General features: G+C 41.8%; 1 protein-coding gene across 3 annotated transcripts in view; it reads left to right on the top strand.

The window, feature by feature from the left end:
• The window catches only part of LOC148427951 (glutamate receptor-interacting protein 2-like), a 32,132-nt gene extending 19,021 nt beyond the window's left edge, over positions 1 to 13,111 (top strand). For 2 of the 3 annotated variants that reach the window (XM_088403823.1, XM_088403832.1), the window contains 15 exons: positions 1,332 to 1,460; positions 3,347 to 3,472; positions 3,814 to 4,000; positions 4,971 to 5,116; positions 5,188 to 5,268; positions 5,674 to 5,737; positions 6,019 to 6,164; positions 6,371 to 6,515; positions 6,806 to 6,972; positions 8,318 to 8,500; positions 8,584 to 8,737; positions 9,401 to 9,515; positions 9,776 to 9,976; positions 10,795 to 10,941; positions 11,881 to 13,111. In XM_088403823.1, the coding sequence (XP_088259949.1) occupies positions 1,332 to 1,460; positions 3,347 to 3,472; positions 3,814 to 4,000; positions 4,971 to 5,116; positions 5,188 to 5,268; positions 5,674 to 5,737; positions 6,019 to 6,164; positions 6,371 to 6,515; positions 6,806 to 6,972; positions 8,318 to 8,500; positions 8,584 to 8,737; positions 9,401 to 9,515; positions 9,776 to 9,976; positions 10,795 to 10,941; positions 11,881 to 12,081 (2,192 nt within the window). In that variant the 3' untranslated portion in view covers positions 12,082 to 13,111. Of the gene's footprint in view, positions 1 to 1,331; positions 1,461 to 3,346; positions 3,473 to 3,813; positions 4,001 to 4,970; positions 5,117 to 5,187; positions 5,269 to 5,673; positions 5,738 to 6,018; positions 6,165 to 6,370; positions 6,516 to 6,805; positions 6,973 to 8,317; positions 8,501 to 8,583; positions 8,738 to 9,013; positions 9,516 to 9,775; positions 9,977 to 10,794; positions 10,942 to 11,880 lie in introns of those variants that run through there. The other variant, XR_015863861.1, reaches the window with a different exon arrangement.
• Positions 13,112 to 14,133: the final 1,022 nt, after the last annotated feature.

The following is a 14,133-nucleotide window of genomic DNA, read 5'->3' as shown; positions in this document are numbered from 1 at the left end:
TCCACTAGAGGCCCACAGACTCCTGATTGAGAAACACAAATGGTAAATCAATGCATTTCGCTAGAATGTATACTGTTTCAATACTCACAGCCATAGATTCTTTATCCTCTTCAACAAACCAAAGCCCAGATTCAAACTCCAGAAAGTGAATGTGGAAGTACAAACCACTTATCCACCATGCCTGCAAAATGCAACCTTGTGAGCTTAAGTATTTGCTTTGTAGGAACTGGACAATACAGTCACGCTACAGGATGAATGGCTTGAAGTTGTATTGCACGGCTTTTTTGTTTGTTTAATGGCCGACATCTAGCCAAAAGCTGATGTGCACCGTGTTTGTTTTGTAGGGATGTCAAACTCATTTTTATCACGGGCCAAATCATAGTTACAGTTTTAGCTGGAGGGCTGCTATGACTGTGAAGTCCAATTGTCACACACTTGATTGTCTCATGTTTGCCAGTTTTTGAAAAACTGTTCAAAAGGGGGATCGCTACCAAATAAAGTGCTTGTTGTTTCTGAAGAACTTGTAAAAGGTAAAGACAACTTGCAAATTTGCTATTTTAGCCAGAAACCTGAAGTGATAATTAGCATTTGGCGAGCCACATAAAATGAGGTGGCGGGCCGGATCTAGCCCCCGGGCCTTGAGTTTGACACCTGCGGTTTATGGACTTGGAATGTAGCTAGCATTAGGTTAGACATTTTATGTGACATGTTCCAGCCAGAAAATCTGTCATCCAGCCATGTGAAATTTCAAAATGAATGCATACCTGGGTCTGAATGTATTATTAATATTATTATTATTATTATTATTATTATTTAGCTTTGAGTGGAAGTCAAGAGCGCCTAATTAAACGGTGTTGAGAGCTGGATCTGGCACCCAGACTTTGAGTTGGAAAGCTGTTAAATAAGACATTGCACCTCATCAGAGATCAAGCATTCAGCTGTACACAATCAAGGGGTATGCGGCCAACTTGTGCACAGCCTTTTTGCACATTGGGGCTTTTTCGAAAATGACGTCCTAAACATGATTTCCAATTTCAACGCAGTTTTACGGAAGTTTGCGAGTAAAAGTAAGCTTCTGCATTTTCACCTTACACTACTTACAGTCAGTGCGCGTCAAACATTCTTAACGCATCAAACCAAAGGATTAGGCGTGCCGTGGCGAAAGACATTAAATATCAATTACTGTGCTCCGAATAATCCCCCAGGCGGTGTGTGTTGTGGTACAATTTTAGACAGAGGAATGGAAGTGTGATTTTATGGGTAGGATTTAGAGAGGTGCACAACACAAGAGCGGTTCTGCCTTACTCACGAGTGCTTGTTTGCCGCTTCAGTTAGAGTACAGAAGAGCAGCCATCATCAATGGGACCAAAGCAGCAACTTCTGCCTGCCCCCACACGCCAGCCACGGCAAGACATGGGGCAGCCCAAGCCACCCACACAACCAGCAGGACCACTGCAAACGTAAGTGATCGTTTGTGACAGACTTGCTGCTGGCAAGACGCCAAGCGCAGGAGCATTTTCCTCAACACTTCAGCGAAATTGTGGCAACTTCAACAACCGCCTTCTTTTTATGTCATGGGTGTGAATCAAAGCAAAACTGTGCATTTTGAGACAGCCTCAGGAAATAATCAGGTTTCAGTAAGTGATCTGAAAAATATTTGCCACAAATAGTTTTATTCATCAGTCTATGCCAGCGACGTATACTGTATCGGCGATAGACTGAGAAATTAGATGCTTCGAGATACATTTAACGCATGTATCCACCTGTTTCCATTCATACAAACGAATAGTGCACAAGTGTCACCGGTCCTCGAGAGCTGATATCCTACATGTTTTCCCGGTTTCTCTCCCCACAACATCTGATTCTAATGATTGACTCACCAGCAAGCTCTGTAGGATTTTGAAAATAAGAACCCTAACCCTGATCGTTTCATTCGGGTGTGTTTGGAAGAGAAGGATTGAAAACATACAGGATACTGACCCTCAAGGACTAGAGTTTGACACCTATGGAAAAGTGACTTTGAGTTTGACTTGAATTTGACTGGCCTAGATTTTACACTCAGCCAATAATACGGACTGGACTCAAAAACTCAAATCAAAAATCTGAAAATAGTTGGCATTATTAATGATTGCCAATTTTTCTTAACATTTTTTTCATCCATCCATCCATCCATCCATCCATCCATCCATTTTCTATAGCCGCGTATCCTCACAAGGGTCACAGGCTTTCTGGTTGCTATCCCAGCTGGCTTCGGGCAGTAGGCAGGGCCCAGCCGGAACTGGTTGCAAGCCAAGCACACAGAGACAGGCAGTGTCAAATACAACTAGCATGCATGTTTTTTGGAATTTGGGAGAAAGTGCCCCTCCAAATTGCGCTTAGGTGGGATTGGGTGTGTGAATAGTTGTTAGTCTCTCTGTGCCCCGCGATTGGCTGGCAATCAGTCCCAGGAGTCCCCCGCCTACTGCCTGAAGACTGCTCCGATAAGCACCAGCAAGCTCACAACCCTGTTTTAGCAGCTAAAGACAGAGGTCCATGAAGGTCCATTCAGTGCCAACCATTTTCAATTTTTCAGACCTTTGTTTTACATGTGGTGTTTCCTTTTTAATATTGCATTTTAAAAAGACATGACAATCAGGGATGCCCTGGTCACATTGTATTTTGTTTTGCACCTGAGTCCGGTCTCTGTTTTGAGGATCTGCCGATAGCAAATTTCCATTGCAGCAATGTTTTAAAGCCAGAAAAAAATGTGTGCAAACTGTTTTAAAAAAAAAAAAAAAAAAGCACACATTTTATATGGCTTGTGAAGCAGTGGTTAAAACCAAGTAGCCAAAAAAATTTGAACTACATTGGCCCTGTTTAATTCTGCTGTTTAGGGCTATACATGCTCATCCATGGTACGCGAAGTCCACATAAATATTACTTTTAAAATGTATTTTCCCGAGGTTGCATAGTTCATGAATTTAGATGTGCGCACACATTTGGTGACAACTGGTTAAGGGTTATGGACATGAAGTGATGTTGAGCATCTTATGTAGAGTGTTTGATGGAGAGGAAAAGACTATTTCCCGTCTAAAATATTCGCTCTATCATTCTTTTTCAGAGCTAATAGTGCACATGAGTACAGATTGTTTTCAGTCATAAAATGACAATCCTTTATACATTAAGCATTTTATATTGTCCCAATCAATTTATTCTTATATTTTTCGAATGTAAAATATATGCCATGGTTCAATAAATACAGGGAAACCCTGCCCTTAGCTTTGCAAGGCTGTTGATACAGTAAGTAGAGTAAAATGTCTCACGTCTGCAGCTCTGGTGAGTGGTGGCTTCTCTGCTTCCTCCACAGCCACCTCAGGCTTCGCCAGCCAGGGGAGCAGCACGCTGCCCTGCCCCATGGTGCCCACTGCGCCCACCAGCCCTCGGACCTCAACTGGAAGGAGGCGGAACAGGAAGAAGGACCACAAGAGCTCATGTATGCCAAACTGCTAAACATGCAGAATTAGCTCCTTCCAATAAGGAGACGGATGCATTGTCTATCGGGGGATACATTATAAAAAAAAAAAAAAAAACATAGAAAAAAGATAATTGCCCGTTTTTTGTTTTTCTCTTCAAGATGGGTTGGCTGTTTAAGTTAAGATAGTGTTGCAGTTTCATCATGCTTGTATGTCTCATTGCTAATCGAAAATATGACTTGACACTTCTGAATGACTCATTTCTTTCCTGTCACCTTTTGTGTTTTTGTGTGTGGTAGACCAGCACACATGCCTGTTCTATTTCACACCAGTTCCTCATATTGTGTTTACACCCCCCCAGTGTCGCTGGCATCCAGTTCTGTGGGCCCCGGGGGCCAGGTTTTTCACGTGGAAGTGAGCGAGATTGTCCTGAGGGGGGATCCGCTTACAGGTTTTGGGATCCAGCTGCAGGGGGGCGTCTTTGCCACAGAAACACTTTCTGCTCCTCCCATCATCCGCTTCATTGAACCAGACAGCCCCGCTGAGAGGTAATGCACAGACAACAAACATTAAGCACATATCATACAGTATAGGGGGTCACCTTCAACTTATGAGTGCTAATCATTCAGCCAGGCAATGACACATCAAGCAGGCTAATTTTAGCCTCATGACTATTTGGTTTGAAGGCAGGCACATTAGAGATGCATCATGCTGATAGAAATGAGGCTGAGAGACAAGATGTTTTTTCTTGCTTAGTTCCTCTTTTAAACATTTTTTCATCTGTATCGAGGCACAAAAACACCTATTGAGGATCTTGTAGAAAATGGCTGAATTCTTATCCGAACTGTTGTGTAGTTTTGACATTTTCTGTTCATTCAACCCAACAACCATGAAGCACTCAAGTGTGCATGGGTTTATTCCTTTTTCTAACCTGAAGCCAAATTCTGCAGTTGATAGAATAAGAATACAGTGCTGCCTTGAGATGCGCAATGAGATATGACCAATATATGGTGGCACTGAGTATTTATTGACAATCCCTGTTGAAAATTTCTCTCAAACTTATCATAAAAGTAGAGAAATGCATGCTGTACATTTAAAACAACCACAATCATCTTCTAATAGCATAGAATATTTGTCTTTGTGCACTGCAATTGGCTGGCAAGCAATTCAGGGTGTCCCTCCGCCTACTGCCCGAAGACCATAGCTGCCCTAGTGAGGATAAGCGGCAAAGGAAATGGATGGATGATGTCATTTCCCAGGATAAGATAATAATTTCAGAGGGTTTGTGAGCACACTAGTACGTACTGGAAACCCAAAATTAATGACACAATGTGATTAGGCCCCCTTGTAGACATCGTATCATAGGAATATAGCCAAAATACCAAAATATAAGGTACACTAGAGCATTGTAATGGAATCAAATATACAGTAGGTGTATCAAACAGTCCGTCTTTACAAAAATGTTTTTTAATTTGAAAATGTTTATTATTATACAACATGCTGCCATGCTGTGTGCAGGTGTGGCTTGATACAGGTCGGTGATAGACTCCTGTCCATTAACGGCATCCCAACTGAAGATGGTACTTTAGAGGAGGCTCATCAGCTGCTCAGAGACTCTGCTCTAGCCAATAAGGTCACAGTGGAGATTGAATTTGATGTTGCAGGTAAAAAAAAAATTGTACATATCCATTACAAGAACTGTATAGACACAAGTACTTTTTATTGTGTCTATCAGAGTCTGTGGTTCCTAGCAGTGGCACCTTCCATGTCAAACTACCCAAGCGAAGAGGAATGGAGATGGGTATCACTATCAGTGGTAAGTGTCTTTAATAAAACTGTCCAGCAGGGTACAGTATTGTGTTGTCGAGAATCCAATCCGATATTCAGCATTAATTCCACACTATGTGGCTTTAAGCAACTTTGTCGTTGATAGATCAAGCTTTTGTTCAGCCACAATAACAGAATGGATCTGAATTAAAAAAAAAAAAAAAAACCTTAGGTTTTTTCTCAATATTTTAGGAGAGATTACAAAGAGATGAATTAGACCAATCGATTACAGCTTTGACTCAATATCTAAATTGTTTTAATCTCGACAGCACCAGTTGATGCAAAACATCTAAGGTTCAATTTGAATATAGCTCTTAAATTCGATCTCCTTTTATGTGTAGCAAAAAAATTGAACACTTTCACTTTTTCCCTCGTTTTATTTGTTGCAAACCAGCAAGTAAGAAGCCTGGCAAGCCACTCATCATCTCTGAAATCAGAAAAGGAAGCATAGCCCACAGGTATGTTGTTTAATCACATCGTAACGGGACCGCTTCATCAATAGTTTATTTGTGCTTGAGAATTACGCACCCCATAAACAAAACCTGCAGAGCAAATCTATGAAATCATAATTGGATTGACCATAAAATGTAGTTCAGTAGAGCAGCGGGCGCATATTTGAGAAAGGATCAGTGTTGATTAGGGCTGAGGGTGAGGTTGCGGTCACCCCTTATGATCCCGATGAGATGGTAATAGGATCCCCAGTTCCACCTAATAGGTTTGGTCTCTTTGACACTTGCAGGACAGGCACTCTGGAGCCTGGAGACAGGCTGCTGGCCATCGACACGGTACGTCTTGAAGACTGCACCATAGAGGACGCCATGCATGTCCTGGATCAGGCCGAAGACATGGTCAAGCTCAGAATACAGAAAGACGAGGACAATATTGGTACAGATGTCCTTTATTGTACACAAGACAAAGCGTCTTGAATATCACCCACAAGCAAATAACACGGTTTAGATCAGTGTTTCCGATTTTGATGGAGCCGAGGCACATTTTTTACATCAAAATACCGTCACGAGACACCGGCAAACAAAAATGTCACAAGTAGATATTGAAATAGTGACAATCTCATCTTAAATCTGGGCCCCTAGATGAGCTGGAAATGTCTGGTTCCATCATCTACACCGTGGAGCTGAAGAGATATAATGGTCCACTAGGAATCACCATTTCAGGCACAGAGGAGCCTTTTGACCCAATCGTCATTTCGGGCCTAACCAAGAAAGGCCTTGCTGAGAGGTAAGACGTGGGTCAGGGGCGAGCCCGTGAGTTACAGGCTAAATCCGAGGTAGTCATAAAACAGAACGTGACACTTACATTCGAGACAGAAGTGACGCTAATGCCCTCTGCGTAAATGTTTTCAGTTGAGTAAGACCGTAAACAGTGGCTGTCTCATTTCTGTTTTCTCATACAAGAAGCGCCTTTGTCTCTCCCTCAGTCAACACGCTGGCAGCCTTGCAATTTTCCCATCCGTTTGGCTGCCAGCACTGTCTGGTATCTCCATCTCCTCATCTCTTCAATCTCTGCAGGACCGGGGCCATTCACATAGGGGACCGCGTGCTGGCTATCAATGGGGTCAGTCTGAAAGGCAAAACGCTGAGCGAGGCTATCCACCTCCTGCAAATGGCCGGGGAATCGGTCACCCTCAAGATCAAGAAACAAGCGGACCGCATCTCGGCGTCGCCTCGTTCTTATGGCAAGAAAGCGGTTTTGTTCTTAGCCCTTCACCATGACGTCACGCGTATTTCCAGGTGGCAAAACCCACAGCTTTCTCCAAGGGCACCGCTAGTAAATAAATGTCACTTGTCCATGCAATTAAAAAACCAGTAAAACGGCTTGACTGATGGATGATGCTTAGCCTTCTTCTCTACAACTGAGAATAGGTGCAGTACCAGTTGAAAAAATATAGATGTGGTAGAAGTTTGAAAATAGTTAACATAACTCATTGGAACATTATAACATGTCGCAAACACATCATTTCACAGAAGTGTATTAAAATTACAGCTTTGAAATATGTTGATATTTTCGGGTAGTAAACACTTTGAATACTACTACTACTACTTGAATATTTGTTGCCTTAGTCAGTGTGTACCCTGGTAAGGTTAAAAGTAACACAAAAAAACGTTAAGTTTTTTTTCCCCTTAAAATCAAAATATGGTACCGTAATTCAGTCGGATTATAATGAAAGTTGGACCTCCATAGCGCTCAGTATAAAAAGATGTTTCTCAGTATAAATAGATGTTTGACGTCTAATCAAATTATTTTTTATTAATCCTCCGTATTAAAAAAAACAAATTTCAAAAGTAAAGCCTCGCAATATACCTCTGCGCAAACAGCACAATAACCTTTTGGGGCAATAATAATCTATTTTAGTTTCTTGAATTAGTATAGCTATCCATCAGTTGTAATTTTGTACGAATAACAGGAGGAGTAGAAGAGTTAGAGCTGAGATTAAATTTGACACGTGTAGATGTACTATTTGGCAGAAAATGAGTTGGGGCTTGTCTGGTGTTTTTTGTGAAATGTCAGCGGAAACAAGCGGATTTTCACCATGCTAATTAATTGCCATGCTATCTGCTTGATAGCGAGGATGTTATCATTCAGGGCTGGTTGCAAGAATTAATTTCAAGACTACATTTTCATATAAAAGCCATACTGCATCCTCAAAAACACACACACACACACACACACTGCAGGAACAATATGAGAAATTTAAGTGGCGTTTAAGTACCTTGAAACTCATCAGCAGTAGTATCTTGCATCCTGCTATTCAGGGGTACTCTGGTGCCTAAAAGCCAAAAAAAAAAAAAAAATCAAAATGACAAATATTAAATCCAGTCAATTCCTGCCCATACAACACTGGACTGACAGGAAATCTAGAACACGATTACAATTTAGTGTTCATTGAACACAGTGTATTTTTGACTGGTGTAGGTTAGAAAAAAAAAAAAAGACTCGTGTCGATAATGATGATGCAGCTCAATGAATGGTATTGTTAACTATTGTGCTTACATTAGCTCCATGGTCATGCTCACTTCCAGAATTTGATGGGCGGCGAGTCCTGGACAGAGAAGCTGGATTCCTGAGTGACCTAGAGGATGAACTGATGGACTCTGAGAGAATCGGCAAACACTCCGGGATGTACTCGGCCGCCGTGCCCAGTATTGACTCCGCGATGAGCTCCTGGGACGGCTCGGGATGCGACGGCGGCTACGGGAGCCAAGGTGAGGTCGGCAGAGTACGTTTGTTCCAAAGCGGACCCCTTGTCTGTCCAGTTTTTACAAAAGTGATTGTTTTTGTTTTTTAGGAACATATCTTCACAGAGATATGTTACTCAATCCCGGTGAATGGAGGAGATCAAAGTACAGGAGCCCGGTTGGGACCAGCTCTGCAGGACTGCTGCACCACACGGGGCTCTACGATGGCAGACTAACTGAGGATGACTGGGACAAGATGCCCGGGTAAGAAAGAGTAGGCCCCATCTGTCTGTCTCCATCCTGTCACCTTTTTATGTGAGTGCAGCTTTGATTCTTTTGTTGAACTTTATTTCTGTGAGGCTGCTTTGCTTTTACTTTGTTTGATTTTTTTTTTTTTTTTGACAAATGCAAACTGAACTTTAAGTCATACTGTAGATGGATGGATATTAAATCACCATAGCGGCATTTGTTTGTCAAATGATGCTTTCATGTTTTGTTTGCTTGTCCAAACCGTCCCTTTTTTTGTTTCTTCTTTCTCAGGTATTCTCTCTCTGATCTGCTTTACTAATTGCCCACAAGCTCTTTGGTGTGTCACCTTTTTCTTTTCCACACCAAAACACATCAAGACACGTCAGCCATATGTCTCCTTGTACCTTTTTTTTTGTCACATGCTTTTACTTTTGTAAGTTTTTTGTTTTCTTTTTCTTTCTGAGCGGGGATGGGAATTACTTTTGTACTTACAAAAAGAGAAACCATTTATGAAGGACTTCAGTGTTTTAGGTGTGTCCAGTGTGGTCTTGAGACTTTTAAAGGGACTTTCCTACACAAAGCAAAATAACAAACAAAAAAAGCCCACCGCCTTTGAAGGCAGCATCGGCCTCAAGACTGCAAGACCGCTCTCATGTTGTGGTTCCTGCATTGTCGTAGATTCATCAGCTCCCCTCATTGCCATGGCACCATGAATCAGGACGATAGCTTCTGGTCCCAGGCTCTGCAGGACCTGGAGACTTGTGGCCAGTCTGAGATCCTCCGCGAGCTGGAGGTAGGCTTTCTTACCCACCCCGTTCCGTTTCCCAGGCTCCTTTTCTCCACCTGATTTGACCTACTCACAGGCTTTATGATGATGCCAGATGAAGCTTTAGGCTAATCTCTTGGGTGCGTAATCTGTTATTAAATCAGACGGGGCAGACAGGACACCAGTTGCCATACTAAATGATGTTTGCAAAGCACAACACATTCAGATAGCTTTAATACATACCACCCTGTCATTTCCCCCCCTTTTTTTGCGTGTGCTCTTTACAGGCATCTATGACAGGTAGCGCTTTTAGTCTGTATCTTGAGGAGACCAAGACGGACGAAGACTCAATGTATCTGTCAGAAATAAGTCCTGTTAAACAAGAGGAAGTCAAAGTGGCGGCAAAGAACCGGAGCAACATCGACATGTTGACTGGATGTGGCAGGGGTTCCAATAGTTTGTCTTCGATGAGTCTAGCGTTGCACAAGGTAGAGGTCCTTTTTTTTTTTTTTTTTTAATCAGGGGAATGACTTGCTTTTTCAATTGTACACACGAAAGTCACATTAAGATGAAAAATATGTCTACTTCATTTAATTTAGAAAGTATTTTTCTTGAGATTTTCTTTTCTGACTTCCGGTATATATCTTCTTGATGGAATCTGTGCCCTTCACGGACTGACCTGGTTTGGGTAAAATCGTATTTTGAGATGAAACTCTTTATTTCTTATCACTGAGAGTCATCATGGCAGCACACCAAAGCTGCTGCTTGGCCGTAACATAGCCTTGTGTCGATAGTGCCAACATTTTACAATACTTTTGACACATGGCCTGTTGGTTGGCTTTTTATTATTTCATGGTTTGTCAGCCCTTCGTGAAGCAATAAAACATTTCAAATAGTCAGCCAATCAGGTTATACCCCATTGGTCATGTGACACCGACTGACACTTGGACAGCTTCCTCGCACCAAATGCAAATTCGCAGGGTTTTTTTTTCAATGCATTTGAGTTTTTTTGTTTTTTTTTTTTTTTTTACATTGTCTTTTTAGACATTTCTGAATATTTTGGTGTTTGAATGGTTTTACATTGACTTAATTGACTCATTGGTCTCTTCATCTTTAGATTCAGTAGTCACCGATGGCCGCTGCTATAGCACTGCTTCACTTAAAAACGTGGGCGAATCTATTTGATGTTAGTTGGTCATCATACAAAAGTACCCATTGGTGCATTATATTACATTAATGGTTTTGTAATGCTCTAGTCAAGGTCTTGTTGTACAAACACAGAATAATACCTGTTACATATATGCAGGTAAACATCAGAAAGGATCCCGAGAGCCATGACTTTGGATTCAGTGTATCTGATGGACTTGTGGAAAAAGGAGTGTATGTCAACATGATTCGCCCTAAAGGTCCGGCTGATCAGGCCGGCCTGAAGCCTTACGACCGTATACTTCAGGTACCTCTTATTTCTAAGGGCCCAAATTTGGGACATAACTTATACAAAGCTTTAATCACACTAGGAGACGTGAGGCTTCCCACTGCTTCTTTTGAAGAAGATACATCAGAGATAAAGCTCGTTTGGTGTTTTTCTGAGCACAGTTTAGCAGAGGAAAGTGGACATAAGCAGAAGTAACACTGCTGTACTCCAGTGCTGGTTTGAATATATAGACTTTTCCTGACAACAACAAAAAAAAAATCAATTGTGTAATTGTTTTTACATGCCTCAATTTATTATGGAGAAAAGTCTTACGCTCCTCAAGTCAAATTACAATTTTAAGAAGATGACACCTAAATACAAATGGCTTGCGGGTTATTTCATTTTGGGAAATAAAAAAAATGCAGCAAGACTGTGCCAGTACATTTAAGTGGCGATATTTGGTCATTTCCTCAAACGCCTCAGGTTAAGTTTAGCTCCTTCCAGACATGCGAAGCTTGTCAAAGATAAATGAATTCTACATTCAGTGCTGAGAAACAAGTTTAATTTGTACCATAAATAAATGTATAGTTTTGGACTCAGAACTAATCAATTGCGGCATCTTCCTGTCTGTGTGATTTGGCCATTGGGGGGCAGTGCACAAACAAAGAAAAGTTTCACATCCCCCCTTTAAGAGGCGGTGATTGTATCTGCATTTCACAAAGGATAAAGAATATATATGCCTGTGTATTGTTGTAAATCAATCCCTCCATTTCAGCATTCAGGAATTCACCAATTGAGGATGAGTTAAACTGAATACCAAATTCACAAATCCACCTGGTGAATGTCAAATATGTAGAGGATTACAGAATACATGTAAGAGAGTTGTTACAAAAAAGACAAAAATGAACCTAAAACATAGCTTGGGGTTGTCAAAAAAATTTTTAGTTTCTGGTGATTTGATATAATGGGCTCTTCCAGGTGAACCACGTGCGCACCAGAGACTTGGACTGCTGTCTCACCGTGCCCCTGATTATGGAAGCGGGAGCCAGTCTGGATCTGGTCATTAGCAGGAGTCCAATGGAAAGCGGTGACACCAGGGGTCTGCCTGGCGACCGCAACGCTCCTTCCATCTCACTCCTTTGCTTTTCTGAGCACCGCACCAACAGCATTGCTCTGTGAGCACAAACATAAACGGGCTGGCACCTCACACACACACATGCATTACGTCACGCGTTCGCTACCGTCGGTCACCTTGCAACTGCCGGACGTTTACAGCATCCACAGCACGATCGGTCTTAATCACTACGTTCACATGATGCTTATCCCTTCCACCGGCACTTTGCAAGGTTATATAATGTTAGGGGCAATTACTTACAGTCACGGACAGCATATAACTATTTCTTGAAATGACTTATCCCCACCCGCACGCAGTTAATTCGTTATGCGGTCACGCATGCACGGGGTGTTAGCACGTTTAAGGTTCAAAGTGCATTTCGGAGTTATTTTCTTGGCTCAGTGCCCGTCTTTCCACAGAAAAGGAGCCGCCTTCTCCAAATAGAATTATGCCATTAGCCAAGTGTCATAAAAGGTTACCTCGTATGTTAACGCCCCTTGTTAACACGCCCCTTTTCTCGTGGTTGTTCATGGGAGGGATTGCAGCTTAGTGTGGCAGTCTGCACATTTTCACTTGTTGCAAATTCTGCGATGCATCTTTTTTTTTTTTTTTTTTTTTACTTTGGCTATTTTTCTTTCTTTTTTTTTTTTTTTTTTGGGACCACCACCTGACCACATGTTGTTGGTACGACCTCAGCAAGTGACTTATTAACTCACGAAAGCTCCAGTGTCCTGTCTTGTTTACCTCAATAGGGTTGTTGTGAGAGCGGCCCTTTGAATTACCCCTCCAATATTAACGGAACATTGACAATCTGTATTGGCTGCTGTGTGCACAGCCTTAAAGACCCATATAGTGTTAGCATGTCACCTCAAAGTATCAGAGGCCTATTTTTTAAAAGCTTTATATATATATATGAATAAAATGTTTTCATGCTATGATTTTATTTTGGCGTAAAGATGTTTTTATTTCTCATGCATGCATGTAAATTATTTGCGTGAGTTGTTATACTGAATGTGAGGTTTTGTTACATGGATATTTTTTTTTAATTTATAAAGTAAGATGTATTTCTTTTTTAATAAAATAAATAAAACCGTGGCTAGGTTGTGTCCGAGAAACAATTGTGTGTGTAACTTCTGGTGAAAGTCAATACAATAGGTTTCTATTCCATCTTTGATCGTGGGCCACATTGTTATAGTTTCTGAGAGAGGGTTGCAATGACTGTGAAGTCAAATAAATTTTAAACACAACTAGTTTTGAAATCAGAGGCCAGTAAAACTGTCCAAAATACGGATCGGAAACAGCAGTTTTTACAACTTGCAAGTTTGGTGTTTTAGCCAGAAACTTGCAGTCAAATCAGCATTTCACGGGCCACACAAAATGATGTGGCGGGCCGGATCTGGCCCCCGGGCCTAGAGTTTCACACCAGTGTTCTAAATAATCCAAAGCCCTATCACATTGAAACATCTTGCATCGCTTGCAAACATGTACTGTTGTACTAACAAGTATAAGTTGAATCTGTGTCTACAAAGAGCAATGTTATGAACACAAGCTCCGCACGAGGAAGACAGAATGTTGTGGCAATCACTACCGCTGATGTCCCTACCGGTGACGAGGTACCGCAAATCAACACTGGCTACAGAGCATCTCCTTGGAATATGCCACGTATGATATTTACATGTGCATGTGGCTTTAAGTTGTCCTCCAGAGGTGTTTTTCGTATCCTCGGCGAGCTCTCGACGGTTTTTAGAATCCTGTTAATAGCCCCTTTCACACCGCAGGAACTCTTCCGCTGTAGCCTGGTAGCAGCTTGAGTTCCCCTTTCCGTTCACACCAAAAACGTGCCGAGTATGAAAGGTTCCCCTAACCTGAGGCTAATGCCAAAAGCCACATCTGTCCGGTCGGGTTTCTGGCTAAGGTTTTAAGACGCTTCAACTACGAGAATGAGAATTCAACAGGTGTCCCCATAGGTTTTTCAAGGTACCGTGGCTTTTAAGTGCCCAGATGATATTTGGTGTCGCATCGCTGCTTTCGTGGAACAATTCAAGTTGGCAATCTTAAATCATAGATCGCAGCGTTTCTCAGAAGCCGTGTCCGATTTTCTGGGAAGGTCAGCCTTA

The sequence above is a fragment of the Hippichthys cyanospilos genome, chromosome 2, assembly GCF_059441005.1.
Source record: "Hippichthys cyanospilos isolate Australia breed blue-spotted pipefish chromosome 2, RoL_Hcya_1.0, whole genome shotgun sequence".
In the NCBI taxonomy this organism is placed as follows: domain Eukaryota; kingdom Metazoa; phylum Chordata; class Actinopteri; order Syngnathiformes; family Syngnathidae; genus Hippichthys; species Hippichthys cyanospilos.
The sequence above is the reverse complement of the archived record's forward strand: the minus strand, read 5'-3'. Positions and strand labels throughout refer to the sequence as shown.